General features: G+C 45.6%; 1 protein-coding gene across 6 annotated transcripts in view; it reads right to left on the minus strand.

Annotated features, from left to right (window-relative positions):
- Nucleotides 1-260: 260 nt before the first annotated feature.
- Nucleotides 261-27,820, minus strand: part of FAM168A (family with sequence similarity 168 member A) — a 341,239-nt gene continuing 313,679 nt past the window's right edge. For all 6 annotated transcript variants that reach the window (XM_034759178.1, XM_034759180.1, XM_034759177.1 and 3 more), the window contains 4 exons: nt 17,064-17,206; nt 6,548-6,722; nt 3,508-3,638; nt 261-2,167 (listed from right to left, as the gene is read on the minus strand). In XM_034759178.1, the coding sequence (XP_034615069.1) occupies nt 3,526-3,638; nt 6,548-6,722; nt 17,064-17,206 (431 nt within the window). In that variant the 3' untranslated portion in view covers nt 261-2,167; nt 3,508-3,525. The remainder of the gene's footprint in view (nt 2,168-3,507; nt 3,639-6,547; nt 6,723-17,063; nt 17,207-27,820) is intronic.

The following is a 27,820-nucleotide window of genomic DNA, read 5'->3' on the forward strand; positions in this document are numbered from 1 at the left end:
AAAAAAGATTCTAGGATCTGGCATGTAGATGAACAGAATCTTTACCTGGGGGAAAACCCCAAACAGGTTCCCCCTTGCAAATCACTCTCTTGTCATCCCTAGCTAAAGGGAAAGGTCCAGTATGCATGATCCAAGTCCAGCGGTTAGCATGGACTATGATTGGCCAACACCATTAATTTGGGCTGGGAACCGAGTCCAGGCCTGCTGGCTGCACAAGAAATTATTCCCCATCAATACTTCTGTTAATTTGATTCTTTTTTAAAAAATGACTCTCGATTGGCCCACTACCATTGTACTGGAGGCCCAGAGAAATCAGAGCTGCAGACACGCCTTTGGGTGACTGGAATTCTTTTGGCACAGCTTGAAAAAAAACAACACCAGTTTTCTCTACCAAAACAAAACAAACCACAGAACAACCTCCCTCCCCCTGTCTTGTGTGCTGTGCTTTGGGAAAATAACTGAAAAATAAGTCATAGGTACCTTCCCCATCATTTCTAAATACTTGTATTCTTGCCTCCTTCCCTCTGCAAAACTTTATTGCTCTACTCAGACACCTCACAAATAGCCAACAAAATGGAAACGACACATGGCTGACAACACCAGCTCTCCCTTTGGGTAATTCCAGGGTTGAAAAACCAGTGACTTGCTCACATCCCATTGGCTGTGCAAGCCTGTTGCCTTTAGTTTCTAAACCAAACTAAATGACTGATTGCCCTCATTTTTCCATCTCCTCCAGTTAAGTGCCTTTTAGCTAGTAAGGCAACAAATTTATTGCTATTGCTTCATGTTAGTCACCATATTTCCTATTCTTTTCTGTTCAAAGCAGTGTGACCTCTAGCACCCTGTATCATCCTATCCACTGGCAAATGCCTTTTAATGCTATTATTCTCTACAATGTAAGAAACTGTTTTCAGATAAAGCTCTCCCTGGGACTACTATGGAGTTAAATTGTATTAAAAGAAACAAGACCGGCACCCTGATTTACTGTTGCGATCTGCCCAGTGGTACAGTAGTTGAGCTCAATTAACAATCAAAGTGACTGGAGACACTTTCACCTGCTTTAGAACCCAAGTTACATCATGATACAAATTGCACCCAAGTGAGTTTGAATTAAAAAGAGGTCTTGATATAGCCACCAACCTCACACTGGTGTCTCTGTGCCTGGAGTGGATGCAGGGCAAAGCAGACCTATATTCTCCCTAGCTCGACCTTAAACACTCTTCTCCACCAGCTTCTCCACCTCTCTTCCCAAATCGCTGGCCCCTGGGGAGGCTATTACAACTAACAACTGGAAATCCCTTTGTTTCCTTTTACAACTGCCCAGCATACATCTGTGTTAGCAAGTGAAAGGAACCGTCCTGTCGGTTACACAGTGAAATTAATACGGACCGGCACAGGGGGTGTCTTGTTTGCCCAACAAGACCCAATTCCTATGGCAGTGTGTATCTCCCCTCCATCTCTCTGTTCTCATTGTATGGTTTTAAAAAGCAGACAAACCCCTGGTGGTGAACAGTCTTTCTGTTTCCGAAGACAAGTGTGTGATGCTGCTAAGAAGGTTTATATTCCCTTAATCCTACAGAAGAAGGAATGAGGTCAGTATTTAAATGTGGAGAATGAATTATAGCCTACCACAACACCTATCTGGAAGACACCAATTTTCTTGTAATGTGTTATGGAAAATTAAATAATGTATAATATTAAGCAAACAAAAAAAGAAACCAAACTGGAAGAAACTTGTCTACCAATGCTGTGCTTTTCACATAGTACCCTGAACATCAATTGCTCTTACTAGTCAAATAAAACAGACTCTTGGCAACAACAAAAAGTAACTAACCAACCAGCCAACAGGGATCTTTGCACCACTGAACGGGGCACCATAGAAAAGTGAATATTCTGAGCTTTAAAATGAGAGGACCAAAGAGAGAACTTGGCTACTGCTCAGTGTCAGTATGTGGTGTTACACAATTTGGGTGGGACTGGGGGGAGAAGAGGAAAAAAACAGAGACAGAAGATTAGAAAAAGCAGCTTTTACAAAAAACACTAAAGATGCATAAAGTGACCCTTGCACTTTTTGTTTTGTTCTTGCAAACAGACTTGGTGCTGTGGTACAGTTGCTCCAGCACCGATGTAAGACTTGAGTAGTTGCATACAATGTTTGACTCCAGATCTGTAAAAGAACAAACAAATTAAAAGACAAAGTTAGAAGCACGGATGCAGAAACAGACAGGGCTGGATTTTTCTCCCTATCATGCATTGTCTGCTTGATAGGTTTCACTGCTATAGTTTATAAACACTTTTTCCTTTGAATGGGTTTTCTGTCGGATATAACGAGAGAGGGCTTTGGCCTTCTAGCAGTGTCAGTGCATCTCACAATCGATTTTAAACACACACACGGGATTAGAAATACTCAGTTGAGATGCTCTCAGCTAATTGTACTGTGTAACGATTATTCACAGAAAAGATTAGTCAGACATAATGTATTCTGTGAGGAGAGATTTGTTTAAGATAACTGCCCTCAGGATGAATTTGAGACGCAAATGCATTCACCTCACCTGTGTGGCATGCAGGGAAATCTCAGAGCTTCACCCGCTGCTGTGAGAGGTGCTGCATGCTAATTGAGTAGGCTGGGCGGTATTCTCCCCACTCCCTCGTGGCTGTCTGGCAGCACAAAGGGGATGGCTTAAATAGCCAGCCGGGTTTTCCAGGACCCTAAGAGTAATAGGGACCCAGTCCTGATGGGGACCCCGTGAGTGCTACCACGATATATAAATGAACAACTGCAGGTACAAGAGACGCTGTTCCAATAAATAGCGGCAGACCAAAATGACATTTAGTATCAGTGAAGGCTGCGGCACGACATAGCCATCCATCCATCCAAAATCTTCAAAGCACGGAGGCCAGAAGTGAAAGGGAAAGACTTGTGTGTTCCTTTCCACCTTCATATTGCCAACAACACTGTCGCTAACACACCCCAGGGCTACGTAAGGCTTTTGCTGCCATCTCCAACAGACATCCAAAAGGAAGATGTGCCCCAAGTTCCTCGAACTTGCACTCTAAAGCAAAACCTTACCAGGGACCTCACATGCTTTTGTATCAGTTCTATCAAGAGATCAGCATATCTGACTGTGGCATGTTGCCCACACTTGGGAAGTAATTGTGTCTTAACATTGCTGAGGTCACTGGTAAAGCTTCACATTAGAGTGCAAGCCTGACAAAGGTGGGTTAGGTATTGCTAGAACACCAGCTGCAGCACCTCCGTTTTCATTACCCCATGCTATTTGGCTTTTTGGTGGCTAGTGTTAGTAGGTTTTTCTGTATTTACAAAGGCATAAAGAAAGGAGAAAACCGGCAGTTCTGCAGCAAGGGGAAAGTAAATGCTACCTGACTGCTACTACTGGGACATGCAGCGTGTTCTACTACAGTGGTTTGATGTTTGCAGCTCACATATGAGGCCTACAATGAAGATTTTAAAAACCTCATGCACATTAGACATGTGTCCGCACTTACATGGATTGGCCATCACGTTTACCAGTGTGGAGGTACATAGCTGTAGGTAGGGGCTCCTTGAGCCCTGTACGTTGGCACGGAAACTGGATGTGCTCCAATTGCAGTGTGTTGTGGAGTGGTCAACAGGGTTCCTGAAACAGGAAGGAGAGAGAGATGGCAGACAGCATTTAGAGTCAGGGTGGCTCTGCTGACTGGGTCCAGCCTTCCTGCTCTGACAGAGGCAGGCTCAGTGCGGCTGCAGAATGACTCCTTGTTTGCCTACATACAGGGTACGTTTACACAGCAGTTGGAGGTGTAATTTCCAGCTCTGGTAGACATACGTGCTAGCGTTGGTCATACACTAAAACTAGAGCTGTAACCGTAGCAGCATAGGCAGCAGCACGGTGAGCTGCCTGAGGACTTATCTGTGGGCTTGGACAAGTTGTACTCGGGAGCTAGCCCAAGTCACCGCCCAGGCCCCTGTGGCTATCCTGCTATTTTCTGCACTCTAGCTCTGTCAAAGCCAGTGCATGTATGTCGATCCAAGACGGAAATTACACCTCCAGCTCACACCTGCCCACAATCTCTGCTACCATTATGGAACTCGTGTGTCTGGGCCAACGCTTAGAGAGACTTTCTTGTTAATATAGCGTCTTTCATGTGCAAACTGCCAGGATTGAATATAGGTGTCTTCAGCTCAGTGATGGCGGATTTCATTTATCAGTTCTGTGACCACCACCTAACCTGGGAGCAAAAGCATAGCTTCAAACCGGCCCTTTCCTAGATCTTGAGCCAACTGACAGCTGACACAGCTGCCCTGGGGAAGAAATGAAGGGAGGGAAACGAGGGAGTGCTGAGAACCCGCATTTCTGAGCATCAGGCCCCTCGTGAGAGGGAGGGGGAGTTGCTACTGGCCTTGTATTACAGATTAACACCCTCAAGACTTTACAGCATTCTGCTGGCTGAGTTTTGTGATAAGGACGTCTGAAGCTGAACAGATATTATACACCTTCAGCTCACATATCACAGTGTCCACAGAGCTCTGTGCCACAGATCCTATATCTGAGGGGAAAACATACTACAAGCTGCCTTTATTCTTCCTTAACTCTTCCTAACATGACTGGGCTAGTGAGGACTCAATCCCAGGCATTTTGCTCAAGTAGGCAATGTTAGATAAAACAGCGAACAGAATAAAGCTTTTTAATGAACCTCTTCAAAACTCTGAATTCATTTAGGCTTAACATATCTGCATACACTCAATTCTTCTACTAGCTTCCTTTCTCCAGGTTTTCCCTGTTCCCAGAGGCATATAAAAAGCGGCCCACTGAAACCTTTTGCAGCCTGGGAAAAATGATGGAAGAAGTTACAACAACAGACACAACAAAAATGTGAAGTACATAAACACCAAGGAGGGTAAATGACAAGGGAGGTTTTAACTAAAAGTGATGGGATGAAGTTTAGTCTCTCAGGGCAAATTAACTCATGATAAGGTTTATCAGACTGGGAATTACCTCCCACAGAAAGAGGGGGAAGGTCAATTGTTTGAGTTACTTAGAGAATTGGCGAACATTGTGTAGGGAACCAAGCTATGTCAGCAGGCGTCGAGGATGGACTGGATGTCCTATTAGGTCTCTTCCACCTCTAATTTCTACGAAGTCCACTAGTCCATTTTTGCTAACACATCAATAGTTCTGAAGGCTTTCAAAATAGCACTTTCACACAGCCTTTGGACCATGTGTGATGTGAGGTGCAGAATACAATTCAAGACTGTTTTGTTCTAAGTGTCACCTTGATGTTCAGAATGACTATTTAAAACAATTATGCCCATAGAACTTTTAATTGTTAAAAACTGGACACTGACCACATGGAGCAATTTCATTTCCTTCCCAATGTAAGTTTAGGGAATACTACACGTACCACAGGGAAGAGAACTGTCCATTTGAATGGCATTGCCATTCGTGACAGAGATTCCCATAACAAACAGCTATTTTTGATTCGCAGATCACTGGAGTGAGCAAAGAAGACTTGCAGCGTATTGCTGTGAATGTATAGCTGTGACAATCTTTAAAAATCCTGCTGCACAATTCAAGGAGCAATACTGACAATTGTTTTTTTGAATATCAGCTAAGGACAGAAATACAAACTGTGGTGCAAATAAAAAGATTCTTTGTCCTTTGTTTTAGGTGATATCTATTAATCTGCTTTTATCAGGATTTAAATATTGAGAAAAAATTACATATAATTTGGGCATTATATATATGCCAACCTTAATGTTTCTGTTGTCAAAATATTTAATACTAACATCTTCAACAACATTATAGGGACCTTATAAAAGGAACTTGAGGATATGATCACAGTGTTGTGAATAAGGAATGAAGCTGCTTATTATATTGCTCCTGGAACAGATGGAACAGAGTAGGAATAATATACCTAAAGTCTTAAGAATGTGTCCCTATAGGGTGAGCCAATTGGAGGGTCTACTTTGTTATCTTTGAAAATGTGAATGTTAAATCGCTACTAGGAGCAAATGGATTGAACCTTTGTTTAAAGAGGCATTGAGGTTGGCAGATAAAGCTACATTTAGCTTCCCTTTTAGTGCAGGAAAAACTCATTATGTTTGTGGCAAGCACTTTTGCACAATTAGCTATGGAAATTAGGGACAATAAAATGCAGTTTGCACTGGGTGCTTTCTTAATTTAATCCCTGAAATAACTTTGAGGGTTGTTGGCCATATTTCAGAAGCAATCGTGTATAAACTGATTTTGAAATTACTTTGTTGCAATGTGCTATATTACATCAACATTTAAAGACTGATTCTGCTAAATTTATTCAGGCAAATTCTTAACGTACACAATAGGAGTAAAGACCGCAGAGACACACACTGAATTTAAAATGGACAAATATTTATGGGCTGGCATCTTTTTGATTTACAGAGATTTTATTTCTCATGGCACAATCAGCTACGAAAGTCCCACCGTTACATCACAACAACAGAGCTGCATTATTTCTGCAGATATTTTGAGGGACCCCTTACTGGCCATATTCAAGAGTTAATTCTCACCTGCTGACATTGCCATGGTGGTCCCAGCAACCATTCCCATGGCCACACCATTAGTCCTAGGTGCAGTAACAGGGGCTGGATAGATAGCAGATGGAATGCTGTTTGGCTGAACCACGGTGGTGTGATGGATGACGTGAGGCTGTGCCGCATACACAGGCTGTGTATAATAAGCTCCCTGTTGGAAAGAATAAATAGGAAAATCTTTTCAGTTTGACTGAAAGCACACGTCCTGATGGAAAGAGAATCTCCGAGTTTGTTACTTTATTTCAAGATGATCGCAGACTCTGCATGCCCTAGATCTCAGTCTGATAACACATGCTGTACTGTCAGCACTGAATTACACCAACACAACCATTTGGGCTTAAATCATGATTATTTATTGTGCTCCTGTGACGCTGGCAGACCAGGTGCCAGCTCGTGCCAAGGTCTCCATGTCTCAACTGAAGACTGACAAATACATAGCTGGAATCAGCTTGGCTCCTCCATGTGTTAGTACTGTTAAAACAGGGATTAGGATTATCAAAATGTGTTTACTGTTTAGACTTCATTGGATTGCTGCATACATTAATCTCACTTGTAACATTTCTATCCCACATTGTAAGGTAATATTTGACCATTTGTATTGCGAGCCCCTGGGACTGTGTAAATCACCAGACAGGAAAGAGACATTAAGTCGTGTAAAGTGCTGGTCTCCAACAGACGCTGTTATGCTCTGCCCAACAGAGAAGATCCACAGACACCAACTGGACTATTGTGGAACATTAAAAAGGACAAAAGAAGTTTTTTGTTTTGCCCCCTCCTTGTGAAGATGAATCATGCAAGTGAATTCCTCCCATCAGCTGAGTTTGCAGCAGTGGCGTAGCTAGGAGTGGAAATTTGGCTGGGCCCCGACTTTCGGGTGGACGGGCAATGACAGACTGTGTTAGCTCAGCTTCTGCCCCGATGCCACACCCCTTTCCTAGCCCCGGTGTTCCCAGACACTTGCGAGTTGGGCATGCGCATGGGCAGCTCTGAAAATGGCACGGCAGAACTGCCGGAGCGTAGCTTTCTGAAGGGCGGGCGCAAAGCTCCGTCCTGGATTGCAGGTGCCAGAGTGATGCTCCGGGTCACTGTGGCAGCACTACAGCCTTGTTTAGATTTGGGTGGGCCTGGATACTAAGTGGCCCACCCATGGCTATGCCCCTGGTTTGCAGCTAAGAGCATAAGTGAGAAAGGGGATAAAAATCTCTAAAAAGAAGAAACTGGATTTCTATGCTGCGTGGACTGTGCAGGACAAGGTATCTAGGCATACGCAAGAGATCCCCAACTGTGTAGTCTGGAATCGTCTACTTTTTGAAATTTAAGATTGTAACTAATTTGTGTATATATGTTTACCTGCTTTAACCTTGTAAATAACGCTCGTTTCCTTTTCCTATTTAATAAACCTTTATATAGTTTAGTATAGATTGGCTACAAGGATTGGCTTTGGTGTGAGATCTAAGGTGCACTTGACCTGGAGTGAGTGACTGGTCCTTTGGGACTGGGAATAAGCTGAATGTTGCTGTGATTCTTGGTGTAAGGGCCATCTATCACAAAGACAAGCTTATCTAGGTGGTGAGACAGATGGCAGCATCCAACAGGACCATCTCTGACTCACATTAAGGCTGCTATAGTTCCTGAATCGTTTACACTTGGTAATTGGTTGGTGAAATCTAAGAGAACTCACCACCAATTTGGGGTTTGTGCCCTGGTTTTTAACCATCTGCCCTGAGGTTGGTACTCATGCTTTTGAGTCACAGAAGAGAGCACATCATCATCAACATGCTTGATGCTGTAGCTAGGAGAAGATACGTAATACACCCCAATGGGGTGACAATCTAATGCTCAGTAAAACACAATATCTAATACACTGGCTGACCAGGAGCAGTTCTGTTATTGTGAAATTAACTCTTTGGCAGATTCTCACTGAAACACTTTTGCGCATGAAGCACTGGCAACAGCTCCCATTTCATCCACGTACAACTTCTTCCTTTTTAAGCCTCCAGTCTTTTAAAGTTTTTCCCCAGAACACTTTTGACCAGCAAGTTGTTTTTCTACAACTTCGGCTCTTCTAATCTCCAAACAACATCTGCATTGAGCGGAGGAGTTCAGTTTACACACTGATATAGCCTTAAACCTGAAGGCTCTCAAGGCACTTTCCAGGGTATCTGATCCTCCAAGCCCCTCACACCCAGCACTCTCTGTGGCTTCCCTGGGAGTGTCACTTGCCATAGGTGTGAATCTGGGCCCAGGGATTACTTCAGCCCAACTAGGGCAGAATATGGGGCAGAATTCTCTTTAACTGAGAACAGTGAGACATTACAGAAATACACAATAAAATGGGACAGGAAGCGAAGACGAATGCCATCTCCCAGGGGTTATCAAATTGTGGCCCGTACTGAGCCCTTGCAGGTGGTCCATATAGTGCTGGCTGTTATAAAGGTTTTGTCTGCATTAACCCTTTCCCCACTGTTGGTCTAGCTCTACCGGTGGCCACGATGGTGGAAGCATTAGGGTAGACAGGACGCAGTTGTTTTTACCAGCATGTCATCTGTGGAGGGCTATAAAGCAGCTGCAAAACAATGAGTAGGACTGCCTCTATTTAGGGTGCTGCTGTGAAATGATTCAAGTCCTGCAAGAGCCAAAAGACGAAATGTTAAGCGTTGCCCATGCTTCTTGCCGAGAAGAATATACCGCATATGTACACATACGTTGAGCAGTAAGTGTGGTCAGTAGATATTTTGTGTAGCTGCTACGTTACAAAATGAGTGACAAGTAAAAGAAAAGGAGGAATGCTCGCCTTAATTTTGAGGAATGCTAAGGACATAACTAGATGCAAAGAGAGATCAGATAGCGGCTACACAAAAGGGAACATAATCTAGTTAGGGTTGTGATCAGGCCTAAAGTGAGATTGAAAGACGGGAAATGAAGGCTGCTGAAATTCAACAGAGCAGATTCTGGACCAAGGTGGTAGTGCTGGATGGAATAACACAACGGGTGGAAAATGGTATGTTTCCAGAAAATAAACTGCATTAAATGTAAGTGGTTTAAAGAAGAGAAACTGTAGATGGAGACATGTAAGGACAAGGCAATTAAAAATGTAAAACAAAAAGGAAGATTAGAGTGTGTAAACAATGAAGAGAGATTTCATGAGAAGTCAGTGATAGCCACTGGAGAACCTCTAACAAGGTTTGGTGTTGACTGAAGAAGGGGATAAACCTGGGCTATTAAATTAGCTCTTTCCTTCAGTCTCCACAAAAGCTGATTGGACAAATGCCAGAAGCAGAAATATATTTCGCAAGGGAAGAGGAAGAAGTGCTAAGATAAATCAGGATCATGCCAAAGCAGGCGATTGAGAAATCAGCCTTTGACAACAGAGACTATGTCAAGGATCAAGTAGAATTCCACCCCAAATTCCGAAGGGGCTGGCACAACAGACATACAGGGAAAACACTGCACACTGACAGCCGTTCAGACAGCACACCGGATTTATGTAACACACATACGAGAATATAATCACATGTATCGCAATTTAGACTAAAGTTCAGCTGCGCAGTCTTCCGCCGAGAAGCCAAAGCAGCTAAAATACTGAAACACACACAGTGTGCAGGATCCACTGTTCTTCCTATCGAACCAGACAATGAGGAGACTTTTTGCTAATGTTTAAAACATGCAGGTGAACTCTGGACTAGAGGAGAAGCTAATGTAACAAGAGAGGAAAGGATCTAGGAAAGATCCGGAAACTATCCAGCTTTACCTTTGGTTTCAGCGGAGGGGAAGATACTGGGAACACTAGCCTCTTGAATGCCTGTTGTAATAACTGGGGTCTATCAGGCCTGCCCTGATTGTGAGCATAACTGTTGGAAAGTTGCTGAGGGTTCATAAAATACCACAATCACCCACAATAAAGAATGCTGACAGAAAAAGGTACAAAGAAAGATAGAAAGACAGACACTAAAAGAAGACAGAAACATTGAATTGGTCCAAACGAAAAGGTTTACTGATATCGCCAACTGACTGTGTTAAGATCGTGACTGGTAAACAAAAGATGGAATTGGAAATATATGGACCAAACCTGGTACTTCAGAAATTGGTGGACAAGATATTGAGGGTTGCAGCTATCCTGCACATCACCTGTTTTTGGGGTCCTTAAAAGGGAAACTTTGGGGGGAGATAAAAATGTGGAGGGCACTGCTGAACTGCAAATAGCCAGCTGTGCCATCCTGGCTCCCACCGGCACCGTCTTCTGGGATCCCGGGATCCACCAGCACACGGTTGGGCCTTCATCATCCTGATCCCGAGAGGCATCCTGACCAGACTGGGCCAGAGAGAGGGAACAAATGACATTGTCACTGCCACTATTTTTCAGCAAAAACCGGAACAGCACCTGGAATGTGAGAGATTTGGGTTCCTACTCTCCTCTCCTCCCTCCTTTGTCCTTTTCCTCCCCGCCATATTTCTTCTCTTCCCTGTCTAGTCTCTCTTTTCCCTTTCTGTTTAATAAACATCTGGCTGAGCCAGCCAAGACAACTATATCTTTTGCAACACTACAGTGAGTCTGTGACCAGTGAGGCAGCTAAAAGCAATGCCCTAAACTGCCTGATGCTGGTACAAGTCTCCAAGCCTCGCTGACAGTCTCGGAGTGGCTGGTAAGACCCTGTGCTGGCTCTGCGTTTTGCCAGCGGTGAGGCTGCGAGTGAGAGTCAGCGCCAGAGACAGAAGCTGATTTTTTCTCTTTGCTGTTCCTTTCTCCCCTCTTGTGTGTGTGCGTTTGTCTTGTTTTGTTCTTCAGGGAAGTAGGACTGGATTTCAACAACAGCTGTAACCCAGCTCAACTAACTTTTTCTCTTTTCCCCAAAACAGACAGTTATTACCACCTTTAATACCATCTAAAATCCTGACAAATGGGGACTTTCCCTATAAAAATTCTCCACAGCTCAAGAGAACACGGGCGGTTGGAATGAAAGCCTCATTTCACTGTTTTCCCTCTTTGTCTGTATCTTTAATAAAAAGTTGAACAGACTTTGAATGGTGGTTGTTGCCATGGGGCTAAGCTGGCCCAGGTCTCGGTTCTCAAAACCTTGAACTATGTTTAACTATTCAGTGGTGAACAGTGACTGGGTCACAGAGACCCTCAAGGCTCAGGTATTCCATCAAAATGAACTCCACACTGCCCAATGGCCAATGTAGCAAGGGACAGAGCTCAGCCATTCTTGAGGGCTAAGAATAGCCAGTACATACTCAGAGAAACAAAGTATTTCCTAAGAAACATGGCAGAATTGTGTTCAGCTGTATCTAGTTTCTTACCCCCCGCATCACTATGGTACCTGAGCTGGGAAAGGTGGGAGGAAGTGAAGAGTTGACGGGGATGGAATGGAAGATGGGGGGCAGAATTTACCCAGTCTCCAGCAAAGATCTTTTAAAAAAATTAATCGTCCATAAAGTGAACCCAGTTCAACACACTCATACACACACACACAGACCCAGATTTGTGGCCATCCTGTGTGTCTGCTTGGGCAGATAAGGCACTTCCCTCTTGCTCCCTTGTGCCAGCCATCCTATACTGCCGACAGCAGCATAGCAGGGGAGCTATATCCCTTCCCATGAAGGTGGGCGAAGAAGAAGGGAATGGGATGAGCCCACAGCTGCATCCACACCCCAAGGAGTATGGGGTGCCAGGAACAGGGCTGGGATACATTACTTCCCCCGGCACCCGGAGCAGGCAGGGAAGCAGATTATAACTCTCCTAGTGACAATTTAGATCCTCGTCCGCCCTTAGCGCAGGGCAATTGTGTGACCCAAAGCCACAACTGGCTTCCAAGATACAGAAGTGGCACCAAAAAGAAAGTCCACTGAGTTACCTGCCAGGACCTATATCATTATCAACGGTCTAGCTACATGCACCAAACCCACAGGGGATCTTCAGTCTGTGGTAAGAATCAATCAATCAGTGAAGGCTCCATTAATGGCTTCACCACCAGCTCTGTTGGGAATGAGAAACTTGCAATTTAATCAGATCTCACATTCTAACTGTGTGGAGCCCACCTGACAGCAGCAGGGGGAGAGGAATTTGGAATTTTCATAGATATGTTTAACAGTGACCTGCAATGTGGAAAAAAAGGTTTAGTATCTTTTCTCCCCCTTCTTTACGATGTAAGAAGGGATGAAAGTTTCATCATCTTGTAGTTCGTTTTTACTTTATTTTATTTTTTTTAGGTCACAGGAAAAATTGAGAATGTCAAGTCTGGTATGTTTGTTGATTTTGCTTGGAGACTTGTTGGAGATCTCCATGTGTATTGTGAGTTCCCCAGAAAGGGTAGCTTGTTGAATCCTTAACAAAGACCATCCTTTCTCCCACTCCAAAAGCCTTATTTGCACTGGAGTTTTAAACTGGTATTAAAAAATGAAGTTTAAAAGAGTCTGGCTAAAAAATCCTTTCCTTTCTCAACTGCTTGGCTTTCAGCCTTCCATGATGTCATAATCCCACTAGTTTGCCCATCTCTATTCAGCCTTCCAGGGTAGACAAGACCTGAATTTCTAATGCAAAGAACAAGTAGATTTAAAAAAAACAAAACAAAAAATCTCTCAACCTTTGAGGTCACCTTCATATATCAAACACACAAAAGAGGAGACACGCTCCAATTTCTCCCCATCCCTTTGCAGATCACCTTAACAAAAACATCCTTCTTCACTGTGAAGGGGAATGAGTGCAATCCATGGATTTAATGCATGCCATACAGAGATGATTACACTTTAAGGTCAGTATGTTAGTCCTGAGCCACTGCACTGAATACAAACACAGAGGGTAAGGCTGTGTACAGAAGCAATTTAGCAGATAGGGATGTCACTGGTGTAGTGCTACAGGCTGAGTGTTGGGAGAAATGTTGTTCTTTGTATGTCAGTAAGCAGGAGAGTGGACATAGGATAGTGGCATTCATGTGAGGATGATACACAGTTGGGAGCAGGGGGTCACAATACCAAGGAGAATGACAGGGGGACAGGGACATATTATGTCTAAACTGGCTTATGTAAAAGTCAGCGTGAAGAAATGAAATGTTAGGATATAAAAAATGAGAAGACAAGATGCCCTAGTTTCACTAAGTCACATACAAACACTAGGGGAGGTTGTCAGGCACCAGATTTTCCAAAGTGGATAGTAACTTTGGGTGCCCAACTTGGTTTTCGGAGGGTGGGTGATAAGCACTTTCTGACCATCGGGCCCCTTTAAGGTGTCCCAAGTCAGGCCCAGAAAATCGCCAGTCACGTTGGAAAATCCCAGTCCAGATACATACGCGGAGGCAGTAGCTCTGAATGAACACGGAGGAGTTTATTTGAGTTCCATAAAAAAAGACATGTGGAGGAAGTGGGATGAGTGTTTGTGTCTTGTCTACATAGGCTTTGTTCTGAAAAATGTGCCCCCAAGGCAGCTCCCCAGGAGATAGTGATGGTGGAGGCACTAGGGTAGACAAGGTCCAATGGTCACCAATGTATGTGTTACCGGGTTGGGTAGCCTCAGCCTGGCCCCCATCTACACTGATGCTCCCACCATTACCACCCTCTTGGAGCTGACCTGGAACTAGCAATGGTGGGGAAGATCAGAAACAATGGCTAGCACAGACAGCCTTGGAATTGGAGAACCTGGAAGTCAGACATGTTTTTCTGGACATACAGCCTGATGGGAATGTAACCATTGACTTGGCATTTGATCAATTCGTGTATGTCTTATACTACAAATACTGACTTCCCCAAATTTCTCTCCTTCACCCTGCACAAATTCTTCCTCCAGCCTAGCCAGCTGCTCTATTGCAGTTACAGTGTTTTAGAAACCAGCAAATGGCCCCAGGTCCTTTATAGGGCAGAGTAATAAAGACCCCATTTCTACTGTCATACTCGTGATGGGAGAAAATCTGGAGAACTCTACAGCTCGGCCAACAGACAAGCAGCCTTGGTCTAACATACTGAAAAGAAAGCAGCCAGCCAGCCATGAAAAAGACCTTTAACATACACACTGCATCCATTCTGTGTTCACCACTGTACTAACACTGGGTAAATGCATGAGAATTGAGTTCACATGTGGATAAAAATCATTGGCTTGGGCACTTCCTCGTCCTTGTCCTTTGCGGCTGTTGTGAGAGAGCTAAGGCAAGTTCTGCATTATGGTTGGGCAGCAGCATGCTCTGCGGGTCACTCATTCTCGCCCTCACATGCACTGCTGGGGAGGGCACAACGCCCTGATCCTAGGCTACAACTCCCTAACACTTTAAGGGCTGGTTTCAGAGTAGCAGCCGTGTTAGTCTGTATCCGCAAAAAGAACAGGAGTACTTGTGGCACCTTAGAGACTAACAAATTTATTAGAGCATAAGCTTTCGTGGACTACAGCCCACTATCCGAAGAAATGGGCTGTAGTCCACGAAAGCTTATGCTCTAATAAATGTGTTAGTCTCTAAGGTGCCACAAGTACTCCTGTTCTTTTTACTTTAAGGGCTGATTTTCAGTATTTTAAATCCCGTGGGGCTGATTCGGATCTCATTTATCCCTGTGTAAACCTGGAGTAACTCCATTAACCACCAGAGTAAAACAGGTTGAAGTGATATCAGATCAGGCCTTATCTAGTTCTGGTTCATCTTGTTGGCTTTAACTAGCTGCTATGGGGACAGGGCTAGGATGCAGTGACTGTGCTTCTACTATGCACGTTTGCTGAGCATACAATATGAAAGGTTGAAATTTAGCACAGGTGTGCTGATGAGGTTTGCACAGCATCTAGCTGTCCCTGAGGTCCTGCCCCCTACTTACCATTACATCTCTTCTGGGGGCAGAGCGGGGTGGTCAGGACTTCCCTCATCCAGAAAGTGGGGGCTTCTTTTACAGCTTTCCTGGGCATTCAGAGAGGCCATAATTCTCCAGCCCTCTGTACTTAATGGCCAGAAAGGTCTTTGAGGAAAGGAGCTTAGACACAATGGTGACAGGCACCTTTGACAGAGAGGAGTCCCATGACAGCTGGTCAGAAAAATTCCAACACTATTGTTTTGTTGGAATTTGCCAGTTGGTTGAAATGGAAATGTTCTGAGGTGACTGTGTGATTTCGACGAAGCTCCCCCAGAAAGCAGGCAGGGCAGTTTTCAAAATCTGCCTGGTTTCTTGCCAGCTGGTCCCCCTGGCTCCTTCAACGCACACCTGGTGGACTGCTTCTAAGTCAGAGATCAGAGGGCTTCTAGGGTCCCCAAGTCCCTTCCGTGGAAAAATTCAAAATTCGGGATTTTCATTGTGAATTGGAACAAACCCAAATTTTGAAAAAGTGGAACAGAATACTTTTCTCTGCCCAGGTCTGAGCCAACCAAGAACCAACAGCTCCTGGCCTGCTGCCAACTGCTGTGATTCTGAGTAGGATCAAGTGTTGCTCAACAGTGCTCAAAAACTACAGCAATAATAAGCAGTGAAGGAATTGTTGGACCTCAGCAATCTTACACAAAGGGTTATGGGGTGCACCACATGCTTCATTATGGGGCACTACAAGGGTTATGGTGTGTCAGTAACACAGCAGATGGCAGCAGGAGTTAGAACATTTTGCAGTCCACACTGGTCTGTTGAGAGGAGGGCATGCCACATCTTCACTCCCTGAAATCCCTTTTAGGAGCACAGAGGCAGCAGTTTTGTCTGGCCCCCGCAGAAGAATCTGCACAAGGATGGGGGAAGCAGCCACCCATTGCAGTGACAACTGAGGAGAGCCGCAGAGGAAACACACAGCCCAAGACAAAAAGAGGAGTAAAGCCACAGCTCCCTGGGGCACGTCTAACACTGAAGCAGGGTGTGCCAGGGACTACCGAGAAAGGCCGGTGACTGAACCAGGGACAAAGGTTTCTGGGGAAAAGAGAGGAGATTCCTTGAAAGTGAATTGTCAAGAGTTGATTTGTTGCTGCTCCTTGTGCACCAGCCTGTTGGGTTTGGTTCTTAGAGCCCATTCAAACCAAAGCCTGCTGGATGCATGCAGCATTAGTGAACACCTTTAACACTAACAAAAAGCCGCAGAGAGCACCACAGAGCAGTAAAATCCAATTCACTGACATGACAAGCTACAGAAGTGTAAAAGACAACCCCAGCAGATATCATTCAGAGGTAGGTCCACCCTGCTAGGCAGCACCACCCTGCTAGGCAGCATCTATATCACTTATAGATTCATAGACTCATAGACTTTAAGGTCAGAAGGGACCATTATGATCATCGAGTCTGACCTCCTGCACAACACAGGCCACAGAATCTCACCCACTTCCTCCAACATCTACAGAAGGCTTTTCGTGGAGGTCTCCCGCCCACATACTGACCAGGTCCAAGCTTATAGGCTGTGGTTTGAAGTTTGCACAGATGGTATAGATACAAGATAGAAACAGGTGAATTAACATAGTCTGAAACATAGTATCTACACCAGTAATATGTTCTCAGTTACTTGGATGATACACAAGCTTTTCCTGCTATTTTTTTCTGTAGTTTGCTAGACACGTACCTGGGCATACAGGTTCTGCTGCGGATAGGCACTTCTGATGGGGTACATAGCAGTTTGGTAAGGATTTGGAGATGGAGAATAGGGAGGTGGTGCATTGTTACTCTGGGTAGGTGGGACCTTGTATGGAGTCCCAGCGGTGTACCCTGTTAAAAGCAAAAACAGCTTGCATTAGTGCCATGATTTAAGCTTACGGGAGACAGCTGCTGGCGCATTAGCAATTTAAACCATGCTGAGAACACCATTTTCACTCAATGTTTAGAGTGCCATAAAAGATACACAGCCACTAGTGGTCCTAGGGATGCAGAAGCCACTCATTGCGAGTCTAGAGTAAACACTGGCTCAGCATGAAGGACAATTTCCATATCAACAAAGAATTAGGGGGGCTCTGAGTGGTGGAACACAGTGTGATCTGCAGCTGTGTGAGCTAGACGAGGCCACACTAAACCTAATTGCTCTTTGGGGTAGGGATGCTGTCTAATATGTCCAGCATCCAGCACAATGGGGCCCTGATCCTGACTGGAGCTTCAGGGTAATACAGTTACTAAATAATTATAATAGGTTCCATCTCCCCAATGCCATTCCTTTGGGGCTCTTGGCCTGGAGACACTGCACCGACGGTCAGGACAGCTGAGGTAAAACTCCTCACTCTGAGTCAGTTTGGGGAGCAACAAAGCGATGCTGGTTCCTGGCTGGAGACCGACAGATCTACTGACTGCTCAGCCACTGCTTTGGGATCACAACAGCTGGAGATCAGCCTCTTCCCACTGACTGCAGGGAACAATGCCCTGTTTCTGGGACCATGGTGGAGGAAGGCACATGGGCTACATATTAAAGGCATGTCTCCCTATTATTATTAAATGTTTCTGTTCCAGAAGCCTCAACCCAGTCAGGGCCACCATTGTGCCTGGCGCTGTACAAACACAATAAATGACAGCGCTGGCCCAAAGGGTGTACAAGTCTAAAGGGGATGTTACACTGTTGCCTATACACTGCTGTCCCATTAGGGGAGACATGGCTAGGGTCAGACTTGGATTTTTTAACCACCATGTCATTTTTATTAACTTGTTTGCGTCTGGCTATGATGCCATATAAGGATTTCTGAATGGTTCTGGAATGTGAACCCATTATGGGTCCTTAGAACAATAGGTTTCAGAACACGGGGACAGATTCCCCAAATCCGGGGGCATGGAGGTGTACAGTACACCCCACTGTATGGCAGCTTAAGTCCTTGTGGGGTTTTTCTTTCCTTGGCTGGGGGAAGGCGATGCAGATAATAGTCTGAAAAATGCGGCTCTAACATATCCCCAACTGTCCAAACAGTTACGTTTTCATGTCTTCAGAAGCATTCATGTGGTGTCATCCCTGGGAAATGCCAGTACTCACAGGGTTAAAAAACCAGGCATGACTTGAGGGGATTGCGTCAGAACTCAAAATGTCCTTCAAGACAATATATATATTTCAAGTAATTTTCTCCCCAATCTGGAAGCTTTTGTCCTCTCCCATTGTCTGCTGGATGCTTAAATCAATAATGTAATTGTTGGGGATTCTAGATTGCACGAGACTATTTTAAGTGTTTATGCCACCAAGTAGTGACTGGAAAGCTTGTGATAACACTGCTGGAGAGGAAGGGCTGAATCTTTCTTGTCCTTCCCTAGCGCTGAACCTTTCAATGTGAACAATTAAGATGTCTGAAAGCTGTTGTGAATCCACTGCTCTAACCATTCATCTTCATTAAGATTTAGAAGCTCAATGTGAACCCAGGCTGTGGCTTAGGGTGACCAGACAGCAAATGTGAAAAATCGGGACAGGTGGTGGGGGGTAATAGGAGCTGATTTAAGAAAAAGACCCAAAAATCGGGACTGTCCCTATAAAATCGGGACATCTGGTCACCCTACGTGGCTACATAGCAGTGTTTAAACCCAGCAGTATTGACGGGGATCTTATTCTGACAAGCATGCTAATCAAACCATGCTACGGACTGTTCCCACTAGGTAATGTACTCTAATCTAGGTTCATAATGTTACTCAGAGAACAATACCCTGTTCAACATTATATGTTAGAGCTGGACTACGCAAACATAAGTGGGTTCGTACACTTCCAACGGTAACCTGACTACTAATGCTCACACATCGTAACAACAAAGGCAAGCAAAGCTTTGCAGAAGCAGGGGAAGGCAAACAGGAGGGTGCAGCACAATGTCCTCGGTGGACTATACTATATGAACCCAAATAACTGGTTAGACATTAAAGTGATGAGCCGCCTTTTAATGCCTAAAATCATCAGATTGGGCCGGAAGTTTCCATTGATGGTTTCCCAATCTGTCAAGTGGGCATATTGCTCCCAACCTCACAGGGCAAATGAGCAATGCGTACGATGGACCCAATCTATTAAGGTCCTGAATATCTCTCAAGAGATGCAAAGCCCTCAGCTCCCACTGACTTCAAGATCAGGCCTTATGTTTGCAACGCACTTGGAGATCTCGGCATGAAGAGTGCTACAGAAGTGCAAGAGCATTACTGCTCTTCCTGATGAACCCTGACGCCAGAAATATGCACAATGCCAACATGAATAGTGTGCTGATTTCACTTCATGGATCGAGCTGTGTGGGGGTTTTTTAAAGGCATTTTATAATATAATAAAATGGGTGCTGTTGCTTTCATAATTCAAATGCAGGAATAAAACACTTAGAAATCAAATGCAAATTGGAGGCCACAACTATTGTCACCTATCAGCACAGCATGTGAAGTGTGCAATAATAAGCAAGAAGGGCCCAATGTCTCTTGCACTGGTCTGTATCTACACTACGATTACAAACCCGCGGCTGGCCCGGGCCGGCTGACTTGGGCTTGCGGGTCTCTTTCATTGCACTTCTGGGCTTGGACTGCAGTCTGAGATCTGGGACCCTCACACCTCATAGGGTCCTGGAGTCTGGGCTCCAGCCCGAGCCCAGACCTCTACGCTGCAATGAAACAACCCCGCAGCCGGAGCCCTGCAAGGCTAAGTCAGCTGGCACGGGCCAGCTGTGGGTTTGTAATGGCAGAGTAGACATACCCAGTGAAGTCAAAGACAAAGCTCTTACTGACCTCAATGGCAGGAGGAGCCAGCTCTCAATGACAACTGGCTTGCCGACGAGTCTGTATGCAGTTCTGTCTGCTCTATGCAGCTGACGCACCGTTCTAATTAGCATCTATCCATTGCATAACTTATTTTTATGTTTCTAGCCGCACAGATTTGGCAGGACAAGACTGTACACTGAATAATTTGTTTTCCTTATCTTGCAACTGAAGCACTGTTGAACCCCATCAGCGTCACGATTGCCTTATTCTCCCCTTTAAGTCTGCAATTAACAGAAGCCCATTTTAAACAAAGACCTGAAATGTAAGCAGCTGCACCTGACAAATATGGAAAAGTGCTGACTTCCAGCTATGCTGAAGCTGCCGATTCCCCCACATATGACAGACCGTAATAGGGGATTTGTGGGCTTGATTATGGTGACTAAACGGGGAGTGTATCTACAAAGGTCACCATATTTTACAGGGCGTTTCTCAGATACCTTTTGTACCAGCCCTGCTCCCTGCCGTCCATTTGCACTATTGACAAAAGCAGTGAGCCTGCTCTGTTGCTGTTAAGAAACACAGCCATTTGCTCCTTGTGTGCGGCTGGAGTCCAGAAAAGGGAACCTGCCCCCTCCGCATACAGAGGCAAATCCTGTCTTACACAGCAAGCCAGAATAACGAGGCTTGGCACAGGGCTGTCTTGTGGAAGTATGGGATGGAAACGTCTCTCCTTGTGCAGCCGGGGGGCTCTGGAGCCGCTCCACGCACAGGATGGCATCCTCAGGGCTGCCATGGGAATTTAACACTGTTGTCCATCATGCTATCAGGTGTCAATGGCTAACTGATCTGTGTAGTTGAGCATGCTCTGACCTAGCACCCCCCACCCCCGGGGAACAGTGAGCCCACATGGAGCTAGGTTCCACCTGGGCACATGGTTGGGGTGCTGCAATCCTGTCCCCTGACCCTGAACTGCATTGCTCGCACAGCTGGCAGGGCCCTTCAGAGAGAGAGAGAGAGAGAGAGAGAGCGCGAGCCAGGAACATTACTCCAATAGTGCTGCAATCACTGAGGGATGAAAGACACTTCTTAAAAGAAGCATCATCTCTTTTATGTGCAGACAAACACTGGATCCAGAGGAGTTAGGAAAAACAGAGTAAAATCTCCACAGGGAGTTTATTGGGTCTGCCCTGCTTCAGAAGGAAGCTTCTCTGTCATGGACAGATGAAAACAGGGTTGGGCTCAATTTTACTAGAACCCCATGAGAACAGCACCTACTCTGCATCTCCCCTCCTCCCCTAAAGTGGTTTTTACACCTCTGGGGATTCCCCAACCCAGCCAGGTAAGTCAGCTTTCTGCCTGCTTTGTCCCACCAGAATGACAAAGCAGGAAAAATGGGGCCATGTCTGTATTCTAGAACACAAGTGGCCCATGTGTGTCTGGCATGCTGTGTTTGACTGAATTCAACAGTGTGTCTTGTGGTTACCTCCATCTTTCAGACAGAGGCATGGCCCACAAAGACTCATCCCAGCATGCAATGCACCATCATTTAAGCAAAGGCTATTTGGCTCACCTGGAACATTACATGCAGAGACTGGCAGTCTCCAAGGGATGCACCTGACATGACTGACAATGGTGGCTGCAGCCTCTTGTGCTTTATGAAAATTCAGTGCAGCCCTCAAAACTTCTGAGAAGCCACGAAGAGCCCAGCCTTTGGAGGGCAAAGTCTGGGTGATCCAGGGTGGATTTCTCCATAGCCTCACCGGGGAAATAGCCCTTTGTAGAAAGTGCACCGCTTATCAATTCAGCATATGATCCACTAATTTTAGATCAGTGATACTGACACAATAAATCATTTTAATCTCCTGTCCATTTAAAAAAATGCAGAGAAACTCTGGCTTTGTCCAATTCTCCTTTTTACAAGGCTAATTAGCTGCAACCTTGGAGGTTCAGAAATACATTTTACTGAAAGCGGTGCCACATTACATTTCAACACAAGGAACACATGGTTAATTTGCTATTTATAATAAATGCCAATCCTTTGTCCTATGAGCCATTCACATGTGTTCCAGAGCTAAAAAGTTGTTGGGCTGGTGGGTAATGAACGAAAGAGATTTTTCAAAGAAGCAACATTTTTTGTAGACAAATATGCAGAAGAAACATTTACACTTTCCTGGGAGAGGGGGAGAAAGCAGGACTGTATCAACTGAGTTTTCACCTGGGTATTCTCAACAATGGCAGGCAGACTGACTTTTCTAAATTCTGCTACTGCTCACCATACATAAATTCTTGACCTTAGACTACTTCAGTGTTGCCAACTAGTCTCACGAGACTTGGCATTTTTTCTTAAATGCCTAGCTCCTGGAATCACATGACAATCTCAGCTTTCCCTTTTTAAAAAAGTCAGTTTCCATCCCTTGTGGTTGCAGAGAAAAGCTGGCAAACGTGCACCTTAAAGGCTCAGACACCAGAAGGAAAATAAAAAAGTCCCACCCATTCTTTTAAAAATCATTCTGGTTTTGGGGGCTCCGACTCACATTTTTAAATGTTCGAAGTTGGCCATACTGAAGACTGGAAATTTGTCAGATGGAGAGAAATGACACTTGCCTGAGAAAAACATTTTCAACCAACACTGGAAGCATGGATTCCAATGCCTGATTTTCTCTCTCCAAAGAAATACGCTGAGAGTTCAGTCATTTCAGCTGGAAGGCTAGGCTCGGCTGCATATAGCAGTGGATCCTCTACCCCCGCCTCCTCTCAAACTTCACTTTGACAGCAGTGCCCCTGCTGAGCACAAGACCCTGCCCACCCCCTCACTTGCCATACCAATTCTTCTGTAAAAATGCTCTTTGCCTTATAGCGCATAACAGCAGTAAAAAAAGTAAACAAAGTTCTGAGATATATAGAGAACAGCCAGGACAGAGGAAATTATTGGATTCCTGTAAAAAAGGGTGTAAGGGTACCGGAATTCTATGTTGATTTTCTCCCTTTAGGGTTAAAGGGTTACACAGACACTTAAAATGAAGGTCATGTGTATGAAGTTTTGACTGAATCATTTGTACTTAATGGTAAATTAGTGGGGGAATTCTAGAAAGCCTTACAGCTGTGCTTTAAGTTCTTTTTTAAGGCAGTCTAATAAGTCTCTATGCGCTCTAGCCTTTCACCTCAGTACAAACCTGACTTAGGTCACAAATGTGTTTGAGAGTCTTAATATCGTCCATGGAAATGTGTTCATCTCACAAAACCACCACAAAGGTCTGTATCACATTTAGTCTATGCTGAGGTGTAGCTAAGGACTAGAATAAAGAGGAGTGCTTGCAAGTCAGAATAGTAGACAGAACTGTGCAGGGGACTCGAAAAATCAGATGAGCAAGGAGGTACTGCAGATGAGGACTGAAGTGCAGCGGAAGAGGTGTATGTGAAAAGACTGCCCCAGTGCTTGCCTGCAGTGTCTGACTCTCACTGGAATGCCTCATTTTTGTGAACATTAGAAGTCATATTTATAAAGCCTGTGCAACATCAAAAATAGATAATCTAACACAGAAGACTGATGAGTTGCAGCACAGTTTGAAAACAGCGGAGTGGAAAAGTGGAGCCTCTTAAAAAGTGATTACACATCAAAAAATTCTGACACAGTGAAAATTTAATCTGTCGATGTTCACAACAGCAATTAAAGGACAAGATTTCAGTTCCATTAATATTCCATCTTATCCTCACAACCCTAAAACAGCTTGTAGATAATAGCACACTTTATGGGACTAGCAAACAGCCTCTAAATGCTTTCTGATCCCTGTAATTTGGAACAAACATGTTAATAAATGGCAGAATATCCATGATCTTTTCTCTGATCTACAGAAATGTGCATATGTGGGAGTAAAAACGTCTTAAAGCTAAGATGGAAGCATGGAAAGGGAATGCACAGGTATGATTTGTAAATGACAAAGTAATCCTCATCCATTCTTTCCCTGCTAATGTGCCAAAGCTCTGGTGTGGAGGGACCATTTCTAGGGATGGAGGGGGAGCTTCAAGCTATGCCTACACTTAAAATGCTACAGCAGTACACCTGCAGCACTGCAGCCGTGCCGCTGGAGCATTTCAGTGTAGACACATACTACAGTGATGGGAGGGGTTCCCCCGTCAGCATAGTTAATCCACCTCCCCCAGAGGTGGTAACTAGGGGCTTGTCTACAATTGAAATGCTACAGTGGCATAGTTGCACCCCTTCCATGTAGATACTACCTATGCCGACGGGAGAACCCTCTTGTGGGCAGAGGTAATCCACTTCTCTGAGAGGCGGTAGGTCGACTGAAGGATTCTTCCATTGAGCTAGTGCTGTCTACACCAGGGGTTAGGTTGGCTTAACAACACTATTCAGGGGTGTGGATTTTTCACACCCTGGGTCAACCTAACCTTTTAATGTAGACTAGGCCTAGATCGCCGGACGAATTCTTCCATTGACCTGGCACCGTCTACACTGGGTGTTGGGTTGGCTTAACTAGGTCACTCAGGGGTGTGGATTTTGCATAGCCTGGAGAGAAGGAGCCATGCCCATGTAACTTTTCAGTGTAGACCAGCCCTCAGTCATCAGGGCCCATTCAGTTCTCAGCCCTGGTCCACACTACAAACTTATGTCCGTATAATCACCCCCCTGAGTGACGTACTTATACTGATCTAAACCCCCATGTAGAGAGCGCTATGTGAATGGGAGAGCTTCCCTTGTTGACATAGCTACCACCTTTCAAGGAGGTGGAGTACCACTACCAGCACGAGAAGCTCTCTCGTCAGTGTAGGTAGAATCTTCACTAAGTGCTACAGCGGTGCCACTGCAGTGCTGTGAGTGTAGACAGGCCCTCAGTCTCTGCTGAGACTATCAATAAAACTGCTAATTGTGACACGCTGAGGTCAGGTCTACACTACAGACCTGCATTGGTATAACTACATTGCTCAGGCAGACGACTCGTGCCTGCTGATACTGCGGGGGGCATAATGTAAATGAGGGGCACAGGTCTGCCCCACCTCCCTGGGTCAGGGCAGCCAATCCTGCTGGCTCCTGGGGGGCTGGCGCCACAGAAGTGGGGAGCTCATGCCTCTGGGCTGGGCCTGACCCCGGGGGACTCACAGCACCACAATGTCTCCGGAGATCCCGCGCCCTCACGGACACCTCAGCAGGAGGAGCAGCGTGGGCAATGCCCTGAACTTGGGCTGAGCAGAGGCCAGGGAACTTGCTTCTGGCACCTTCTCCAGCGACCCCCGCATCCTGAGCCTGGCCTGGGGCTGCCGCACTCTCCCCACCAGAGTTACCTGTGGGCAGAGGGCTCTGTCCTTCTCCTGCTGCACCTCCTCCTCCGGCATGTTTTCGGCTTGTTCGGCCCCTGTCCCTGGCAGATGGACCTGGGCAGGGAGTGGAGTGGGCAGGATGGACCCTCTTCTCATACGAGCTGAGAGTGGCCGCTCAGGGTCACTGCCTCTGTGTCTGCGAGAGCCCGTCTGGGGAGGTGGCGGTGGCCTGCCCCCTCCACCTCCCCACCCAGGCCCAACTGCGGGGGACAGGGGCAGCGTGAACTGGAACCCCGCCTCGCCACCACGTTTCTGGCTCACTTGGTCCCACTTCCTGGCAGCCAGGCCCGGGTTGGGAGCGGAAGGGGCAGGCCACCGCCGCCTCCTCAGCCAGTTGCTGTACTGCACAGAGGCAGCAACCCAAAGCGGCCACCCTAGGGTTGCCAACTTGATAATATTTTAAAAACAGGCACTCAAGCTGGAGTGCCGGAACCTCCGCTCCTCTGCCTCTTCCCCCAAAGGCCCACCACCTCCACACTCCTCTTCCCCGCCCTCCCCACTGTCACTCACTGCTTTTCCCCTTCCACTCCTCCTGCCCAGGTCAGGAGGGATTTGCCGGCAGAGTGAGGGCTGGGAACTGCAGCCGCCCCCGGCTGAATAGGTAATGACCCAGCGCCTCCCTGCCTCCCTTCCCCACAGTAACTGAACTTTGGGTGTCCAGTCAGTAGATCTGATCGGACATTGCCAGGTCCCCTTTTCGACTGGACTTTCCAGTCGAAAACGGGCACCTGGCCATCTTAGGCCATCCTCACCCAGTATGAGAAGTGGCTCCATCCCGCCCCCTCCGGCCCTGCCCGGGCCCGGCTGCCAGGGACAGGGGCTGAGCAAGCCGGAAACATGTCGGGTGGGAGGTGCAGCAGGAGAAGGAGAGCTCGGCACTTGTAGAAATCTGGGGATGCACATGACCCCATGTCTCCCCACTCACGCGTCGCCTCTGAGCTCATGTGTGAAAAATCCACATCCCTGAGTTGTACCAACCTAATCCCCAGTGTAGACAACTCTACGTCGATGGGTGAGCTTCTCCCATCCACATAGCTGCTGCCTCTTATGGAGGTGGATTAAGAGGACAGCTCTCTCCTGTTAGCGTAGAGCATCTTCATTAAAGAGCTACAGCAGCGCAGTGTAGATTTTAAGTGTAGACGTGACCTGAGTAAGTTTCCCAGATGTGAAGAAGAACTCTGTGTAAGCTAGAAAGCTTGTCTCTCTCATCAACAGAAGCTCTCCAATAAAAGATATACCCTCACCCACGTCTCTCTAATATCCTGGGACCGACATGGCTACAACACTGCTTATACTATACTAATTGTGGGGTGTCACTTACCCACTAGGAAGTGGACTGAAACAACCCATTCATTTCACACAGACAATCTAACAGCCTAAAGGAAGAACCTCCTGTGTTTCCATAGCAAATGCCCTCCAGCTTAAAAGTGCCAAGAGCCAGCAGTGCTGGCTTTTAAAATAAAGTGGGCCACTTTCCATCTAGCTAATGTTTCAGTTCCGCATCTAGCATCACAATTAAGAATCACAGACATTGACGCAGGTCATGGTTAGCCTAGCAATGGGAACTAAACTAAAAGTGAGGAAGTGAGATTGAAAAAAGCTTTAAAGTGATATTACTAAATGTGTAATCATTTAAAAGCCCTATTAAAGCAACGACCTTTCCATTCACCTCCACATTTACCATATCAGTGGAAGGGGCAGGAACTGCTGTTTTAAAGGCTGGTAGAATTCTTTATGTACATAGCAAATCCACTTACAAACTTTTTACTCACCACCACCATTCTCCTCCACAATAGCATTCTCACTGCTTTTGGCCTAGATTCTTTTAACAAAGACCTACTAGATTGTGATTAGTTGGCATCAGATCTCATTCCTGATTAAATTTATATGTGGATTTAGAGGAAGTGGAAATGCTACGCGTTGCATGTTTTTACTGCTATGATCTGTAATCACTCAAACCTGCCAGAGTTTCAGGATTCCTGATTCACTGATTTAGCTGTTACTTCAAAATAAAAAATAGATGACACAGTACTCTAGACAGATGTAATCTAAATCTGGTGTATTTATTAATTGGAAAAAATTAAAACAGAAAAATTTGTACTGGTTTGTGGATTAAAATCTTCTTTAATCAAGTTTCAATGACACATGATGTGTGTGAGTTTTAGAAACAGTGTTTAGAACAGTGTTAATTTTAAAGCCTAATTGTGATAATTTTACCAGGGGCAGCAAGTGAAGGTCCCCCTTGGGGGAGGCTAGCCCCCTGCCCCACCTCTTCCAGCCGAGGCCACACTCCTGCTCACTGCTCTCAGCTCCCTGTGGTCCCAGTCAGGTTGGGGGAGAAGGGGCCGAGAGCTCAGCCCTGGCCTG

This window comes from Trachemys scripta, chromosome 1 (assembly GCF_013100865.1).
Source record: "Trachemys scripta elegans isolate TJP31775 chromosome 1, CAS_Tse_1.0, whole genome shotgun sequence".
Lineage (NCBI taxonomy): Eukaryota > Metazoa > Chordata > Testudines > Emydidae > Trachemys > Trachemys scripta.